Here is a 17,835-nt window from a genome sequence, read left to right as displayed (position 1 = left end):
GACTATAGACTAGACTATAGACTAGACTATAGACTAGACTATAGACTAGACTATAGACTATACTATAGACTACACTATAGACTAGACTATAGACTAGACTATAGACTACACTATAGACTAGACTATAGACTACTACCTAACCTACAGTGAGCATGCTTTTTGAAGTCACAATTTGCTTAACTTTATACAAATTAAAAAAATTGCAAACGTTTCTAATATATTCGCCAATCACTGTAGCGTTACAACACATTTTAAATAAAAACATGTGACGTTTATTATGACAACAATCAATTACTGCAAAATATTTTTTTATTCACTCTCTCTCTCTCCTCATATGCTACATTTTAAAAGCAGCATTTAAAGTTCTACACAAAGCTAGGAATTCTTCAAACAAGTGTTAAAAATTACATAAAATTTATTAAAACAACAAGTGTTTAATTAATTATAATTTCTAAATATAAGATCCACAACTGTTGAAACTAAAATATTTATTAATCATATAGCAACAGGCTAAAAGTGTGCCCTAGAGAATTAGTGTCATTATTTTGCTTTTCGAGATAATTATGTCAAATGTTTATTTATACTTTATTTAAGGTTCAGTCATAAATCACTCACTTTTTAGACTCTATAAACTAAAAAATACATGATTTCATTTATTTGAAGAGAAATAATTTACTGAGATTTGTATTTGCAAAGAAATATTATGAAGAAATAAAATCAAGTTGTTGAACCAAACCAACTGCCAATGGTTACACTCTAATAGTTTCGGAATAACTAGTAGAAATATGATTAGAAAAGCAATTGCTTGAGAGCGTGTAACTGTCTGCAAACACATGCAAATTTAAGTCAAGAATCTCAAATATAAAAAAAGGTTTCGCTTTTGACGTATGATGTACATTTGACGGACAAAATATCAAAGACAGAATTATTTTTTATTTATTTACATTTTATTAGACGACTTCGGTTGTTTTTTCTTTAATGAGAAAATAACGATTGTTCGATTTGTTTTTTCGTCTACACAGCCATGATGAAGGTGTTGTTGGTAGTTTGTTATTGTTGTTGTTTGTTTCATTCAATTTGGTTGATACTGAATTTGAATTTGACTGTAGTTTTGTCTGGTCGCGTTAAAAAACTCAACAGTAGTACGTAAAACATGATTAAACGGTAAACATGTCGTGAAACGTACAAGTACAACTAACTAATTAACGTTTTGAAACGAATTCGAATTTATTTTATTTTTAATTTCTTTTTTTTTAATTGTCTCTAATTAAATTTAATATTATTGAGTTTTTTTTTTGTATTTGTTGTAATAAATGTTTTAATAATTCCATGGTTATTTATTGTTAAATTATGATTTATATTTTCCTAAGTGTTGTTAATAATTACGGTAAGTGTTTGTTGTTATTATTGTGTTTATTATTGTTGTTAAAGAAAATTATTTTGCATAAAAACAGTAAAATAGTGGGAATTTATTCCATATAAAGAGAGAGAGAGAGAGAGTGAAATAAGTTAAGCAAATATTTGTTGTTAAACAAATTTGGTACTTTGGATATAGTTAATTTTAAAATAAACACGCTTGTGTAAATGTAATTAAGACATTTTTAATCAGTTATTTGTATTAATTAATTTAAGCCTTAAAAAGCACATGACCTGAGGATATGAGGATATCTTAATATCAAAGCTTTTATTAACAATCTTAAAAACTTAATTTTAATTTATTGTCTTAAAATCTGATTTCTTATTCAATATGTAAGTAAAACCTCTAAAAGTGTTTTGAAAAAAAAAAAATACTTGCAAATCACTGAAATGGAACTTTTTTGTTTTAAGATTTTTTAGATTATATTTTTTTAAATGTGCAGAAACTAAAGCTTGAGTAAATACGTGTATTATTGTATGGCTGATTAAGCATGATGATGATGTTGTACTTTCAAAGCAAAAGTATGAATTTGTTAAGTGTTATTTAGGCACGATATTTTTTTTCGCAAAACCGTTTAATTATTTTTTATTTATTTTACAAAAGGGGTTGGGTTGGTTTAACCGACCTTGACTTTGAAAAACTTTATGTTTTCCCAGAACATTCTATTGAGGAATTTTGTTATTTTTTTAAAGTGTTGTGTAGAAAACAGATGTTTTGTAATAACGTATGCGGTTGTATAATTTCTAAATAAACAGGATTAGATGCACCTATATTAATTGTTAATTGACTGATTGAGTTATTTAAAATATTGAATATCTATTTAGAATCATTTCATTTTGGATTGCAAGGTAATACTTGTATATTTAAAACAAAACAATAAATTTGAAAATCGTTTAAAAACTACCAAACTTTTGACTATTTTTAAGTTAAAACTTGAAAACTGCGACCTTTTTTTATTAATGGGGAATACTTAAAGTATATTCGTATCCTTAGGACGGACTATAACGAAATGGAATATGAGAAACCCCTGGGCCTTTTTATGGCATTACAATGTTACCATTGTTACGTTTAAGACATGTAAATATTTACATTGTTGTTGGTAAGAACAACTTTCTGAAGTCAAATGATGATCTGAAATTTGCCATACTGATGATAATCGTTGCCGATCTAGAATTTTTTAATGGTCTTTAGCAACAATTCGCCAGGTTTTTAGACTTTTTTATTCTTTAATTAAAAAAATGTGCCTCTGAAACACACAGATTGCTTATGTTGTATGTTTACATAAAGCTTTTGGTCTCAGCTAAAAAACTATTTATACAGAAGTAGAAGTAGAAATTACTCCATAGAAGTATTGAAAAAGACCTAAGTAATGATTTTAACACAGGCTTGTCATAGGAGGACGTCTATTTATTTAATATCAAATTCACAACTTTGGAAGTCATTCTCAAGGAGTAATTTTTTATGTTCTTTTTTGGAAGAAAAATTGTAGTATTATACAACTAATTTGAGTTTAATAATATTAACACAAATAAAGGAATTACACACATTAAATATAAAAACAAAAATTTATAAAAAAAAATTCCTTGTGGTGGAAATGGTTTCGTTACGATAACTTGAAGTTATTGAAAAGAATAACATACATAAGATATGTTATGCTCAATATTTGTTTGGATCAAAAGGACAAACTATCACAAAAATCCTGTACCAAATGCAAAAGATATTGACCGAAAACCGGTCAGACATGTTACAATAACCGTTAAAATCTATTGATAAAGCGGTGGCTGGCAAGTTTTTTCTCGCCAACATTTTAGTCCAAAACTTTGTCCTGTCTGATTAATATCAGTTTAGATCGATTTCTTTATATTAAAAAAATCATAAACATTTTAATATTATAATTTTCTTTTGAAATATATAAATATAAATGATAAAATTGTCTAAATTTCGTTTAATTGAAAATAAAGACAGACGACCACCAAATGATCATAACAACCAAGCAGCCACTATGACGTATGATTAATATATAAACACATGTGTGTTGTATATGTATATTAAATATATAGAAAAATCTTTATGTTTGAAAGTATGTATGAATGTGTTTATATATTGGCAAACCTACAATATATAAATTTTTTTTAAAAGAAATTAGAACATAATGTCTCTGACAATCAAAATAAAACAAACATTAATGTTTAAAATAAACACAACAATTTAGAATAAAACAAAAAAATTAAAAAAAAAAACAAATACAAATAAATGCGTAAATTTTATTAGAAGAAACAAACATGGGATTTGTTCATTGGCATTGAATTTTAAATAAAAAAAGACGATTGTTAAAAAAATACAAGATTTTTTTATTGGCAATAAATTTGTTTTTCTTTTGCTAAACATTTAATGAAAACTTAAGAGTAAGAAACTAAATGGATAATTGTTGTGTATTTTATAACAAAACTAAATAAATTTTAATTGTATAATAATAAAATTGACTTAAAATTGTTTAATTGTTAACCACTTAAATGTGTTTTATAAAAGAAGGGTTTACATTATTAGTCCCATGTTTGGTTTACAATCAATTCTTTAATTAACTGTGCAGACTCGTTTGCTCTAGATAAAATATTGTCTAATGCAAATATTTATTTTGTTTTTGCTTTTATTTAAATGTACACAAGCAATTTTGAACAAAAACATTTTTTCGAATTTGCTAAATTTATCACTGGTCTATGTGTGTACCATATTACCAAAAAAAAAAAAAATAAAATATAAATAAAAAATTAAGAAAAAATCACTAATGGCTAAACGAAATGAATGAAAACCAGCAACAGAATGTGTGTACACAATTCAGAGTTTATAATTAATTAATTCAAATTGAAAAAATTCTTATAAATGAATTTTAAAAAATTCGAATCAATCTGTCTTGCCCCGGTTATTGTAGAGGCACCTATTGTAGAGGTGCACGTGATGGCTATGGACTTAACCCAAAATCGGTGGAAGTGAATGTTGATTAAAAGGAAGTGAATGTTGATTAGAGCACAGTAAAGCCTATAATTCGGGATAGGTTGATGTCAATTGTATATGATATGGGTGGATATAAGGGTATGCGAATCTTACCCACCCGTATATCTAGAGTGAGTTTGTAAATTCTTGTTCTTATTAAGTGTATCGGATAAATGAAAGGTAATGTGCAAAGTGTTGCATTTGGACCGGCTACTAGAGTGTAGAAGCACAATGAGACAGTGGTGAGTGTTCTATGGTTGCAAAAGTACCACGTGAAGGTAACACGGCAGGTGTTCCCATAAAGCTCTTCGACATATTTTATGACTGCTCGTTTCGAACGAGTTTGTGGCGTTTGGTACAAATTGAGGGAAGTATAAATAATTTTATAACCCTATCTATCTATTTCATTGCGATCTAACTTTTACCAAACCCTAGTAAGTACTTTCTAAATTTTATCAGCATTATATACAGCAATATCAAGAACATTTCCTACGAAGTTTTTAGGAAACCTAGGACCGATTTAAAACAAAATCAATCTGATTTAAAAGAATAAGTTCTTAACAAACTCTGATGTAAAGTAAATGACTAAACTTGATTATGGCATTAGCGGCAGTGACGGGGCAAAGATCATTCTCATAAAAACAAATATCAACACAAGCAGCAACAAAAACATTAAAGAAACTCAAGTGGCCATAGATCGGCTAAAGTTTTTCTTCTTCTACTTTATTACAGATTTATTTATTCTCTTTAAAAATATATTACTAACCAAAATAAAAAGAGAAACAATAAAAGGCATTTTTTTTTTATTAGAGTGTTGAGCTCTTAGTCGGAGCCCACCAATGCTAAATGAGTGCAAAGAATTTTGTTTAAAATAAATATTCTATCTAGTAGATACATATGTATGTAGAATGTATAGTACTTATTTTTTGAATTTTTCTAATAGATGTTGTTGTTGTATAGAAGCAAAAAACAAGAAACATATTTGGGGTCATACTGAAAAGAATATAAATTCAGTAGTTGAATTCTGCACGGTACGAGCGGTTTATATATATTGGCGAAGAAAACGAAAATCCGTAAATAGTTTTGTCCCCATTCAAATGAAAAGAAAAATTTATATATTTTGAGAATAAAATAAAGAAAATTTCAATTTTTCAAAATAAGAAATAAAAAAAAATAAATATATTTGAATAATATAAATAGAAGAAATATAACTAAAAAAAACCATCTTCAATATTACAAAGAGTTCAGAACTACGTCAAGTTTTTTTCCGGCTTTTAAATATTATTTGCTTAACGTTTATTGGGAAAATTGTGTTTGACTCATAAAATACAAGGTGAAAAATATTAGAAAATTTTAAAAGAACAAAAAGAAAAATAAAACATAAATATGTTGTAATATAATTCAAAATTCAAGTATGTTTTAGTTACAGGGTCAAAGTAAAAAACACAGCCCTCAGCAACTTATGCTAGCTGTTCAATATGTATTATTTTGTGGCCAGTGTTTGTCATTGTTATTTTTTCAAATTATTATTTTATTTTTATTTTTTACAAAAATAGTCCATAAATTAAGTACTCGCCGCAAAGAAATGTTTAAACTTTTAGAACGAAACAAAAAAAAAATTAAAATAAAATAAAAATTTCGTAATTGCTTTGGTGTTTAAAAGATTTTGGCTAAAATTCAAAATTTGTTTTTTTTTATTTAGAGAAGAAATTTAAAATAAACATAATTTTTATAGACGAAAAACACAACAACAACTACAATTTCATGTACATTTCACGTTTGTTATTTATTATTATTTTTTGGTCATCTATTACTTGCACTATGGCAAGAGTTTATACAATATTTTTAAAATGTTTATGGAATAAATATAGTTATTTATATAAGTGATTAACATTGTACGGATTTTTGAATACACGGTATGTCGTTACGATTTGGATCTAATTGTTTCCATGGATTGAGACTATGATCTATAACACGGTGCTACAATGAAATAAAACTATATCTTAATGATTAGAGATGGACAGCTACTGTTTTTAGTAACCGAATTCGCACTATAAATATATAAATTTTAACTTCGTGACAAAAAATATAAACGCTTTAAAAGTATTCATATAAAGGAAGAGAAATTTTTTAAACTTAATTAAATAATTTGTAGATAAATTGACGAACAATTCAATAGAACGATCAATATTTCACTTTTTATAAATAAGAACTTTTACTTATCTGTTCAGTTATAGCAATAGAAATTGGAACCAAATTGTAACATTCTATTTTAAAGATGGGCCTTAAGTCTAAACATTTGGTATCCATGAAGAACATTTAGACCTTTTGCCTTTTAATAATCAATGAAGAAAAGTGCACTCCTCGAAGTAGCGTCATGAAGGCCTATTGCGTTTTAGCAGATTTTAAAATTCGAACAGAAGGTAGTTTGTTAAAAATTTAGCTTGAATCAAGCCTTAAAACATTTCCAAAATTTTTCAAATACATTTTTTTGAAATAAAAACAAACCAATAATAAGAAAATTACGACATACAACCGTACAACACCGATTGTGAATTGAACAATTATACCTTATTTAGGCTTTATCGTGCCTTTTGTCGAACGGGCATGGGTAGATCTTATTAGATTGGGTTTATGAGAAGAATCATATCTAGGCCACAATAGGGTCTGATATGCTGTTATATGGAAAAGGAAGGTATTATCGTCCGATGTAGAGAACTATAGTTTTCCAATCAGTGTTCGTTAAGGATGCCAAGATATTTGGATCAAGTTTTGACGAAAGTCTGGCAATGACAAATAAAATGTTGCAGATTATTACTGCCTTCTTTACATGCTCTACATCTTCCCGCCTGTCCAATTTAAGGCTTTTTTTCCTCTATTAGTTAAGGTTAATGCCATCAGATTTTTGAGTTTTTTATTGTTTCAAGTCTTACTATATTTATAATTTATTGATCGAACGGTTTAGTAGGTTAATTTTCTCAATTTCCCTTCCTTTTAAAGTAATACATTCACTCTTTCGTTGCCGATTATTTCCGATTGACCTGGTACCAATATGATGCAAAGTTTACCTCTGGGAGAGCGTTCGGTTCGACTACAAGAAAGCATTAATAATGCTATCTTGCAATACGCTCTTAGATTTAACTTTATTAGCTGATATCGCTACGCGTACTTTAACCTTTCAAGAAGATATACAACAAGTCAAATTTCTTTACTTTCTTATAAATAGGTATTATAAAAAGCCTAAGCCTATCTACATTCATTACTTTTGATGGTATTTTGTTAAAACATCCATGAATTAGAAATGTTTATAATTAAGAAAAATAAATTGTGTAAAATTAATTTAGATCCCGAGTCATAATGGCTCAGAGTTTCAAGAATAAATGTAAAATTCTCTATTAACTAAACTTCATCACTAGATGATTTAATTTTTTTAATTTTCTTTGCAGCACCGTGTGTTAATTACTATTCTTATTCAAATGTTTGCCTTTTGCCGAAAAACATTGTATAAATTTTTATAATCGTCATACTCATTTGGTTTTTGTCTTTCCTCACATCTTGTTTATCTCTCATTTATTTAGTCGTCGAATCTATCACATTTCTCTCAGTGTAGTCACCCCATGAAAGTTGTGTCTTATGTAATTTAAAGAAGAAAAAAACGCACCAAATAAATAGAAACTAGTACGTAATTATGTCTCAAAAAACATAATAAGGGACAAAATTACTAAAAACATAATTTCATATTGCATATTCCGACATATATTTGTTTAAACGTTCACACATACTTATGTATGTATTTCGTTGTATTTAGTCGATTTGCAGTCATTATGTATTTGTCTTTAATTGAACAATTGTCTGAAAGTGATTACAAATGAGAATTTAAAAATGAAACATTAAATTAACAATTTCTTATTTTTAAAACGAAACAAAACAAGATTTAAGGATTTTTTATATAAGTCTCATATATAATCACTTTATATTGTTGCTATCGTGTACGTCCCCTCTCTCATTGAATTTTGTATTTCAATAATTTAATTATTTTAATAATTTAAATATCTCTCTCTTTTTTTTATAACACAATTCCCCTACAATATAGTGTCATTGCCCGGATCTGATGTTAGCTCTATTGAACAACCCGCCATTCTTCAAGTACTTAGTCCATTAAATGCCACAGAAGAAAAAATAGATAAAATTAAAGAGAGTCCGGCAAATCGAGTAATACTATTGAAGCAGCCATCCTCTGAGGAGCCACAATCGCACAACGATGTCAATGACAATGATAATTCTAGCGACATAAACCTAGTCAGTAGTTCTAATAATACACAGTCACAGTCCCATTTAGTTATAACAACCCCCACGCCTACACCCACACCATCGCCGACCAAAGACTGTAAATTCGACCCTCAAACGGGTGAAATTCTATTTCCCGAAACTCATATTAACCCCAGTCAGGATAATATACTTGACATCGAATCTCATCTAATAGAAACCTATAACGAACTGTTCCCTAATGAAGAGAGTGTTGGTATTAACGAATTACCACCCATAGAAGATGAACTGCAGGTTGGTTGTTCGAAGATTGAAACAAATGACAATGTACGCACAGTAATTGAAGTCCAACCGGCTGAAGTTGTATCTAAGAAGCCGATAGAGAAAGTCATCGAAACTAATGAACCTTTACAGGTAGCTCATATTATTGTTCCTACAGATTTATCCAATGGAGAGTCTGGCATAAACGAAGAGGAAATTGAAAAGGTGGCAAAAAAGTTAATACAAGATATTGAAGAAGAAATAACCAATAATTGGGACAAGATTACATCGCAAGTAAACTTTGCGAAAGACAAAAACGAAGACGAATCTGAAGCAGAAGAGGAAGAGGAAACAACCCCCAGTGAAAACGTAACTGATGACGTAAATTCAGCTACAGTAGACGAGAAGAAAGAAAATTCAAAAGAGCTTTTGGAGGAGAAGTCCTCATCCGTGGAAGTTAATACTGTCAAAGAAAACATTATTTTAACCGAGAATCTCGAAGAAAACAAGTCCCAATCAACAATTGAAGATTTGCCTATTTCAAACGCAAATTCTGTTAAAGTAAATGGAAGTACTACCGAGGAAAATTTATCGGAGGTAGTAGACCAACAACTATCAGAAGTCAATAGTATTTTAGATTCACAGACTAAATTAGAGGAGCCTGCTAAAAGCTCGGATGTATTAAATTCAGAAAAATTGCAATTGCCTGCTGACAAACATCCAAGTCTAAAAGTTGTCACTGTACCCCTGTCTAAGACAGCATCAGAGGAAGAGGAACGTAAATTGTTTATTGAATCTTTGCCGCCGCTCGAAGCTCATGAAACTACGCTGGGTGATGCTGAACAATTAGCTTTAGATTGTAAACGAGAATATTATCAATCGCTTAAAAAGTATTTAGTACAAAGCAGCACGGATAAGCCACCAGTGCCATTACAAACATATCGCTGGGAAGATCTTAGGCGAGCAAAAGAGAGAGTAAGTACAAAATTTTAATAAAATCCAAACATAGTTTTAAATATTCCATTTTCTTTTCAGGGAGGATATCCTTGGACTCATCTTTATAAACGTCCCCTTGGACCAGATGAGCAACCCGAAATTGTGTTAATGCTAAGAAAGTCACAAGAGATTCGTTTCACTTCTGAATCACCAAAATCAAATAAAAAAGTACGAATTGACGATCACGTTTCCATACAAGAAACTGAACGTTATATTCAAGAGTTATCCGAAGAAGAAGACGAACCCAACTCGGAACATTTGCCAAATCGTCAAACGGAAGATTTAGAAAATCACAGTTTGCACAGTGAAAGCCTTTCATTTGCTTCAGACTCTGTACTGACCACCGGAAAACAGCCAAAGAAATCTGGTCGTTTTAGCAAAGTTCGAAGATTGTTTAGACGTCGACGTTACGGAGCTAGACATCACGACGACGCCCAGTCACTGCCCGATTCATTTACGAATACGAGTTTGCAACTCAGTTTAGAACAAGTGCCTCAAGATTCAAATAGTCAGTTAGAACAACAGAAGCAAGTAGAAGAACTAAAAGGTGATATCAAAAAGGAAGACGAACCCATTTACGTCCACTCGAAGAGTCCACGTTGTTTCCCCATCATGAAAAAACTTAAGAGTATGGCTGATCGCCAAAAGAAACGTCTTAATATTAAGCGTATTCACTTAGGTAAAAATGAGCAAATTGTACTTAACGAAGAACCCAAAATATTAAAACTTAAGAATTCACCCAAATCGCAGAGAAGTGATATACCGCATTTCATTGAAAAACAAGATTCCGATGATGTTTTAGAAATTGTTCAATTAGACGAGTCGCCCAGTCGCAAGCGTAGAGATGACGACAGGTATGACAATGAAGAGACTACAACAAGCAGTATAGTAAAACCGGAAGAAATTATCGAAATCAGTGACATTAAGGCAGCACAAACAGAAGTTAACCAGCAAGTCGATGAAGAAGTAACCTACAAGAAGGCCGAGGAAGTAGATGCTGCAGCTATACCACCCAAAAAAGCACCACGTTTGCGTAGAGAACATGTGTATGAAGAAATCGATCAACCCGATGAAGCGGTGGCAGCAGCTGAGGAACTTAAATTCATTTTGGATGCCACCTCTGTTGATGCCATAAAACAATCATTGGCCACCCAGGATACATGTGCCATTAAAGAAGTTTCCACTACGAACAATAACATACCGTTAGATCGCATGGGTAGCAGTGAAGAAGAACCCATTACATTAACCGATCGTGCTACACCAGAACGTAAATCTAATACACTTTTAGCACCTATATCATCCATTGATTCAGCTTCATCTGATGAAGATCGATCAAAGGTACATTTACAGCCTGTAACCGAAGAAGAAACCGATCAAGAACTCGACGATACCTCTGCCCAACAAGCCAATTTAACTGTCAATCAAGAATCGGATTTGAAAAATGAACGTAAACCTTCACTTAAAAAGGAAGCTTCACCAGCACCTTCAGAAAAGAAGGTAACATTTTCCCATGTTGAAGATGAAGCAGAACCGCATCGTGAAGACATCGAATTGACAGCCGAACAATTGGAAGCCACAAAGGAGGCTACCAAATGGAAAAATACCATCAAGTAAGTACATCATGGTCTAAATTGAAATATATGTATAAGCACAACAAAACGAAATCAAGACAAATGTGCTTTTAAATATTTTTGTTCGAAATTTGATTTAAAATTTTTATTTCTTATTTCTAAATAACACAAAATCTTCTCACTCAGACAACACAATAACATCTAATAAAATAAACAAAACATGTATAATTATTTTTTAAATAATACAGCATTTATGTATAAGAAAAAACTATTTACTACTACCACTCTACATAATACCTATACTATTTCAGAAAATACACATTCTTCATCTTTCTCAAGAAATTGTTACTAACACTACGCTACCGTAAGCAAATAATCCGTAATCCTTCTAATCGTTTACAAAGCACTGGCTCTAGCCGCTATACCCTATCCTTCTACATATGTTTAACACCTTGTTGTAGTAGATAGATAAACTTCCTCCTATCAAAACTTTGTTCCAATGCAAGACATTTAAGCTGAGCATGTAGAAATCAGAGGTAAGAAAAAACGACAATATCTTCTATTCCTTTTTTTGTTTTGGTTGAAACCACTTTCGTTCTGGTGATTGGTCATGAGTACTTTCTCAATATTATTTGTGTGTAATGTTATCTAAAATCCAAATTACAGGTAAAACAAAAATGTGTTAAATCCAAATTGGCCAAACAATTTTCATAATTCTTTCTTTTGAAACGGTGATATTGATAAAGTTTTGATAGTTTCTAAACTCTTTCGTTTTTAACACATTTTTTTATTTTCCTGCAATTTTTTATTTTTTAAGGTTTTTTTTTTGCATTATAGGTGTTTTCATCAAGAGTTGCGTAAAATATTTATATGTGTGACTGTATGTGTGTGTTGTCCCCTCTAAAATAATATCGGCCATTGAAATATACTAGCAATCCAATTGCTGGGAAGAACATTTGTCTCTTGTCTATTTTTATATGTGTCTATTAAGTTACACCCTTTCCAATTGCATTCTCTATTTCCAAAATTTATTAGCGATCATTCTTCTTCTGAATAAACTTATTTCAGATATCCAAATATTTTTAACAATTGAACAAAAGAAATGGCAATTTCTTCAGGTGTAATAAACAAATAATTTTTTATTTGTGTATTTGCTATAAAAAGGAAACCCGGTAAACATCAGTTATTAAGCGTTTTATTTCGGAAATATTTCAGTAGATAGTGATCAGTGTTGTAATTTTTTCTAAATTTCATTAGACCAGAGACTAGACTTTTTGTAGACTATAGACTAGATTACAGACTAGACGATAGACTAGACTATAGAGTAGACTATAGACTAGACAAAAGAATAGACTATAGACTAGGCTAAATACTAGATTATAGACTAGACTATAGACTAGGCTATATACTAGATTATAGACTAGACTATAGACTAGGCTATATACTAGATTCTAGACTAGATTATAGACTAGACTATAGACTAGAATATAGACTAGACTATAGACTAGACTATAGACTAGATTATAGTCTAGATTATAGTCTAGATTATAGACTAGATTATAGTCTAGATTATAGACTAGATTATAGTCTAGATTATAGACTAGACTATAAACTAGACTAGACTATAGACTCAGAAAGTGATTCTGAGCCGATTAATATACTTTAAGGTGGTGTAGGGCCAATATTTTTGGGTGTTACAAACATCAACACAAACGCATAATACCCTCCTCACTATAGTGATGTATGGTATAAAAATCAATTATAAAATCTATTTTTAGCAAGAAAAAAAAATAATAACTGATCCTGCTTATAATCCTCCAAACTTTATGTACAATTGATTTCAATTAGAAATGGTGTAAAAAATTTCATAAAATTTTGTATGTAATTGACAGTCAGGTGTCAGTAAAATGTAAATTGTTGCAATGGCTATAAAATAACAAGCAATAACCATCTGTAACATTTTACAAATTACATAAATACATATATTAAATTTTAAAGAAATCTCCTAACTGAAATAAAATTCAAATTCAAAAATTGATCATACTATTTCGAATTATAAAAATAAGTTTTAGCAATAATTCTCATTACAACAAATACCGTGTAACACCTTAATATTCTAAAAAGAATTTCTTTTTAGACATGTTTATTTTGCATAAAATCTATTCTGGTGGTCGGTCACTTGGCATAAATTTTAAAACAAAAGAATGAAATTAAAATATATATTTTTTTATCCCAAAATTAACAAGTAAATTATTTGTAAAAATACTTAAATAAATAAAATATCAATGTATATTCATTCAACAAATGCTTTTGGCTTTAATCATGATGAAGATGATAACGATGATGTTGAAATGAATTGAATTGATGTGAAATAAATGTGACAAAAATGTGTTATAATGTAAAGTAAACATAGAATAAAAGAATGGATCTGTCATGAAAATACATGCATACATACGTATCTAAGGAGAAAATACCGAGAATATACAAACCTACATTGTTATTCGTACATACTTATTTATTATAACTCACAGATAGACACGGACGTCGCAACGACGACAAAAATACGAAATATTTGAAGTGCTTTTTGATTTTTCTAATGTTGCTGAATTTTTTGATTTTGCGAAAAAAGCTTTCAGTCCTGGCCGATATTTGCAGCGATTAAGATGGGCATAAACGCTTGAATATAAAATTTATTTTCAATTTTCGAAATTATGAATCAAATTTTCCATAATCAGCTAATTCAGCTAATAATAGATAAAGTGTAACGGGAAAAAAATTAACGGGAAAAAAGAAAAACAAACCGTTATCTAAAGAAAACAAATAAGTGTGTGTTTAAATGATTTATCTTATGAAATTTAAAGAAAAAAAAAAAAGAAAATAATTTAGAAAACAGATATAAAATTAATGTTCACCCTTGGAGCAAATACGACGAAAATTTATAAAAATAGCCTCAATAAGAAGAAAACACAAGCGACAAACGGCAACGAACCAACCAACCTAACCAACGCAAAAACTAACGAATATAAATAATACAAATATTATATGTAGACGGAACAAAAAATAAATAATATTTTTTTTTTTTTTTTTTTTTTTTGCAAAATCCAAACGACAATATTAACATTTTCAACGTTTCTTCTTTTTTACACACATAAAGCTAAGAGAACAGCGATAGAGCTTTTTAAGCTTTTTATTTCATTTTCATTATGAGTACAAGAAGATCGGCATCTGTGGGTGCTTTGCCAATCGAAAAAAAACATTTTGTGTCGCGTAATGAAAGTTCAAGTGGGGTGACTTTAGATGTACGTTGTGCCTGTCAATATTTTCAATGCGATTCTTTGCTTCCAGAACGCATTAATCCGGTGGACTCAAGACCAACCTCCAAATTAGATTTTCATCATGACGAGCAATGTCCTCAATTTTTACCAGACGGTGGTGGGGGCATGGTGGATAGAAATGTTCATTCACCCACAATACCTTTTCAGCCGATGTCAGATCGTAGGCTAATGGCGGGAGATCGTATCACACAACCAGAACCGGAACGTTTATCAATGCGAAGTGTAGGCAAACATAGATCTTGGGATCAAGCTTCTGCTTCTGTTGATATATCTTTTGTAGAGAAATATCCAGAACTAGAAGAAACGGCAAGAACTAGAGGTTTAGTAGTGCGGAGCATTTCCGATGATGATCCTCATAGTATGCCGGGTATACAGAGACAACGTTTCACCTCAGTAGATAGACTAGCTAAAGATCCTGAAACTCTCTCGATGCACAGTGTTAGATCTCTAAGACGCATATCACGTTCTCCATCCAAACAAGATCTATATGTGGCTGATATTAATATTGCTCCTCCACGTCACCCATATGGTCGCCGTGAGCAGCGTTCAGTAAGTGGCAGTCGAAGATCATCCAATATGGATCTTTCAACATTTTCTCCGCAAATAAATGTCATCAATCCTACACCATTGCCTCAAACATCAGATAAACCTCCTTCATTTACACGTGACTTTAGATCTCCTCCTCTACAGGCAGTGACTGATCGACAAAGATCTTATTCACGAGATTTTACACCTATGCGATCAATGTCACCACCTGGAGGTTTTGGTTATGGAAAGGCAAAGCCACCTACTACTATAGATTACATGAGACCCGATGAAAATAAAGAAAATATAGGGTATATTGCAGGTGAAGCAGAAATATTGCCACAAAATCGCCCTATTGACATGTCTAAATATCAGACAACGGGAGACGGCACTACAACAGTTGACCAACTAATTCCACAAGGAGCACAAACAAGCACTATAGATCATACTGCTAGAGAATTAACTCCATTGATATCGTCATCACCAACTGAAGGTGTTGATTTCCGTAATGCCAAACCACCCATGTCAGTAGATTATATGAGACCAGATGCAAGTAGAGACAATCTTATGTCCTACCAATCAACTGGAGTTATATTACCGCAAAACCGTCCTATCGACATGTCTAAATATAAAACCTCTCCAGATGCGTCTACTATAGTTGAACCTTTAAATGCTAATTTGACCGCAACAGGAAAACAAATGGATCCTCTTCAACAAACAGTCGCGGAATTGGAAGCCATTCAATCCTCTCGCAATTTGGTTGACATAAGAGACAATATCCAAATACAGCGCTTAAGTCCTCCGTTAGTAACTGAAGTTCCGGTTGAACCCTTAAATTTAGAAGAACAAATTCGTATTGATATTAATACAGAACTTAAGATGGTGGACATTGATAAACTGGTCCAAGAAGAGGAAGAAAAAGCGAGAAGTAGAGCAAAGTCACCTACAAGATATTTGGATTCTCTTGCTAGACAAGAAAGACAAGGCAGAAGTCGTTCAGCGTCACCATCCAGATATTTAACCGACAACAGTAATGCCGCCAACCAACAAATTAACAACCGTGGGAGATCTCCTGGAAGGCAAATGGGTCATCTTTCTATGGATAACCTTCAACTTCCAGATGCAAATTATCAACAACTCAAACGTGGTCATTCACCGGAAAGACAGTCATCCCCCACAAGAACTAAAAAAAGTGCTCCAAATAATAATAATAATATGGAAGACGCATCGAAAACCTCTTACACAACAAAATTTAAAACGTTTTTCTCTGCAAAACCCAAAGACGAAATGGATGAAGTTATGAATGTTAGAGATAAATCTCCCATGCGTGAAAAATCGCCTTCTCCAGCACCGCCTTCAAGAACTTCGAAATTGTCGTCAATGTTTTCCAAAGAAAAATCGCCAGTACGTGAAAAGTCAGCAATACGTGAAAAATCACCGTCACCAATACCGGCTGCAAACGGTTCGAAGTTTTCATCAATGTTTTCCAAAGAAAAATCACCTATGCGAGAAAAATCGCCTTCGCCAGCAAAACCTACTTCTAGCAAATTTATGTCAATGTTCTCCAAGGAAAAACCTACTGCAATTTCAGTAGTTTCTGGAACAAATGCAGCTGTCACAAATAAATCACAGGCTGAGCCAATGTCCATTAAAGTGGTGGAAACGTTTTCACTTAAAGTCGACGAAATGGATCAATATATGGCCAAACCGGTCAAACAAATGCAACCTCCTGCCCAACAACCACCCTCTCTCAGCAAAACACCTTCTGTACCGAAATCATTTAGTAGTCGTGAAGATTTTACTGAGCCCGATCGGGTATCCATGAACATTGGAGAAGCGTTCGTCCCGGTAATAATAGGACGTTCCGCCGAAGGTAGTTCACAATTTTTGGCTGACCAACGTACTAGCCAATCACAGTTGTCTAGTCAAGATCGTGGTTTAGAAATGAGGGGTTGGAGTAAGGAACCTTCAATACATCATCATCCTGAGTTGCACGGCAAGCCATTATTCTCTGCGGCTATTATGATGGACAGTAGTGGAAGTATAAATCGTAGTTCATCAATTGATAGGCGTATGCCAGTGCATGGTATGAGATCACCATCTGAACAGCGCCCTTTATTGCCGTACAAGGATCAGACGGGTGATTTTTTCGATGGACGAACTCAATCAACTGATCGACATCGTTTAGGTGGTTCACAAGACAATCTATCAATGGCTCGTATGACGAAAACAGTTAGTTTTAATTTTGACGAACGTAAGTCGCGTTTAAGTCAATTCGAAAGTGCTACTATGCCAAAAAGTCAAGTTAAACAAGATATGCTGGAGAGAACATATTTCTCGCGGTAAGATCAAGTTTAATTTAAATGAACACAAAGGCACTGTCATATTTAGGTACTTTTCCAATTAGAGAAATAATAAAATTGAGAGTAAAGAGTAAGATTGTAATCCCCTCCATTCCAACATATTTCATAAT

The 17,835-nt window shown here is 31.6% G+C and overlaps 1 protein-coding gene across 8 annotated transcripts in view; it reads left to right on the top strand.

Moving 5' to 3' along the window:
• LOC111683316 overlaps positions 1-17,835 on the top strand; it is a 36,445-nt gene that overhangs the window by 12,222 nt on the left and 6,388 nt on the right. For 5 of the 8 annotated variants that reach the window (XM_046952053.1, XM_046952051.1, XM_046952049.1 and 2 more), the window contains 2 exons: positions 8,502-9,910; positions 9,971-11,541. In XM_046952053.1, coding sequence (XP_046808009.1) covers positions 8,502-9,910; positions 9,971-11,541 — 2,980 coding nt within the window. Of the gene's footprint in view, positions 1-1,237; positions 1,388-5,802; positions 5,821-8,501; positions 9,911-9,970; positions 11,542-14,121; positions 17,705-17,835 lie in introns of those variants that run through there. The other 3 variants (XM_046952050.1, XM_046952054.1, XM_023445376.2) reach the window with 3 other exon arrangements.

The sequence above is a fragment of the Lucilia cuprina genome, chromosome 5, assembly GCF_022045245.1.
Source record: "Lucilia cuprina isolate Lc7/37 chromosome 5, ASM2204524v1, whole genome shotgun sequence".
Taxonomy (NCBI): Eukaryota; Metazoa; Arthropoda; class Insecta; order Diptera; family Calliphoridae; genus Lucilia; species Lucilia cuprina.
This window is presented reverse-complemented; position numbering and strand designations above follow the sequence as displayed.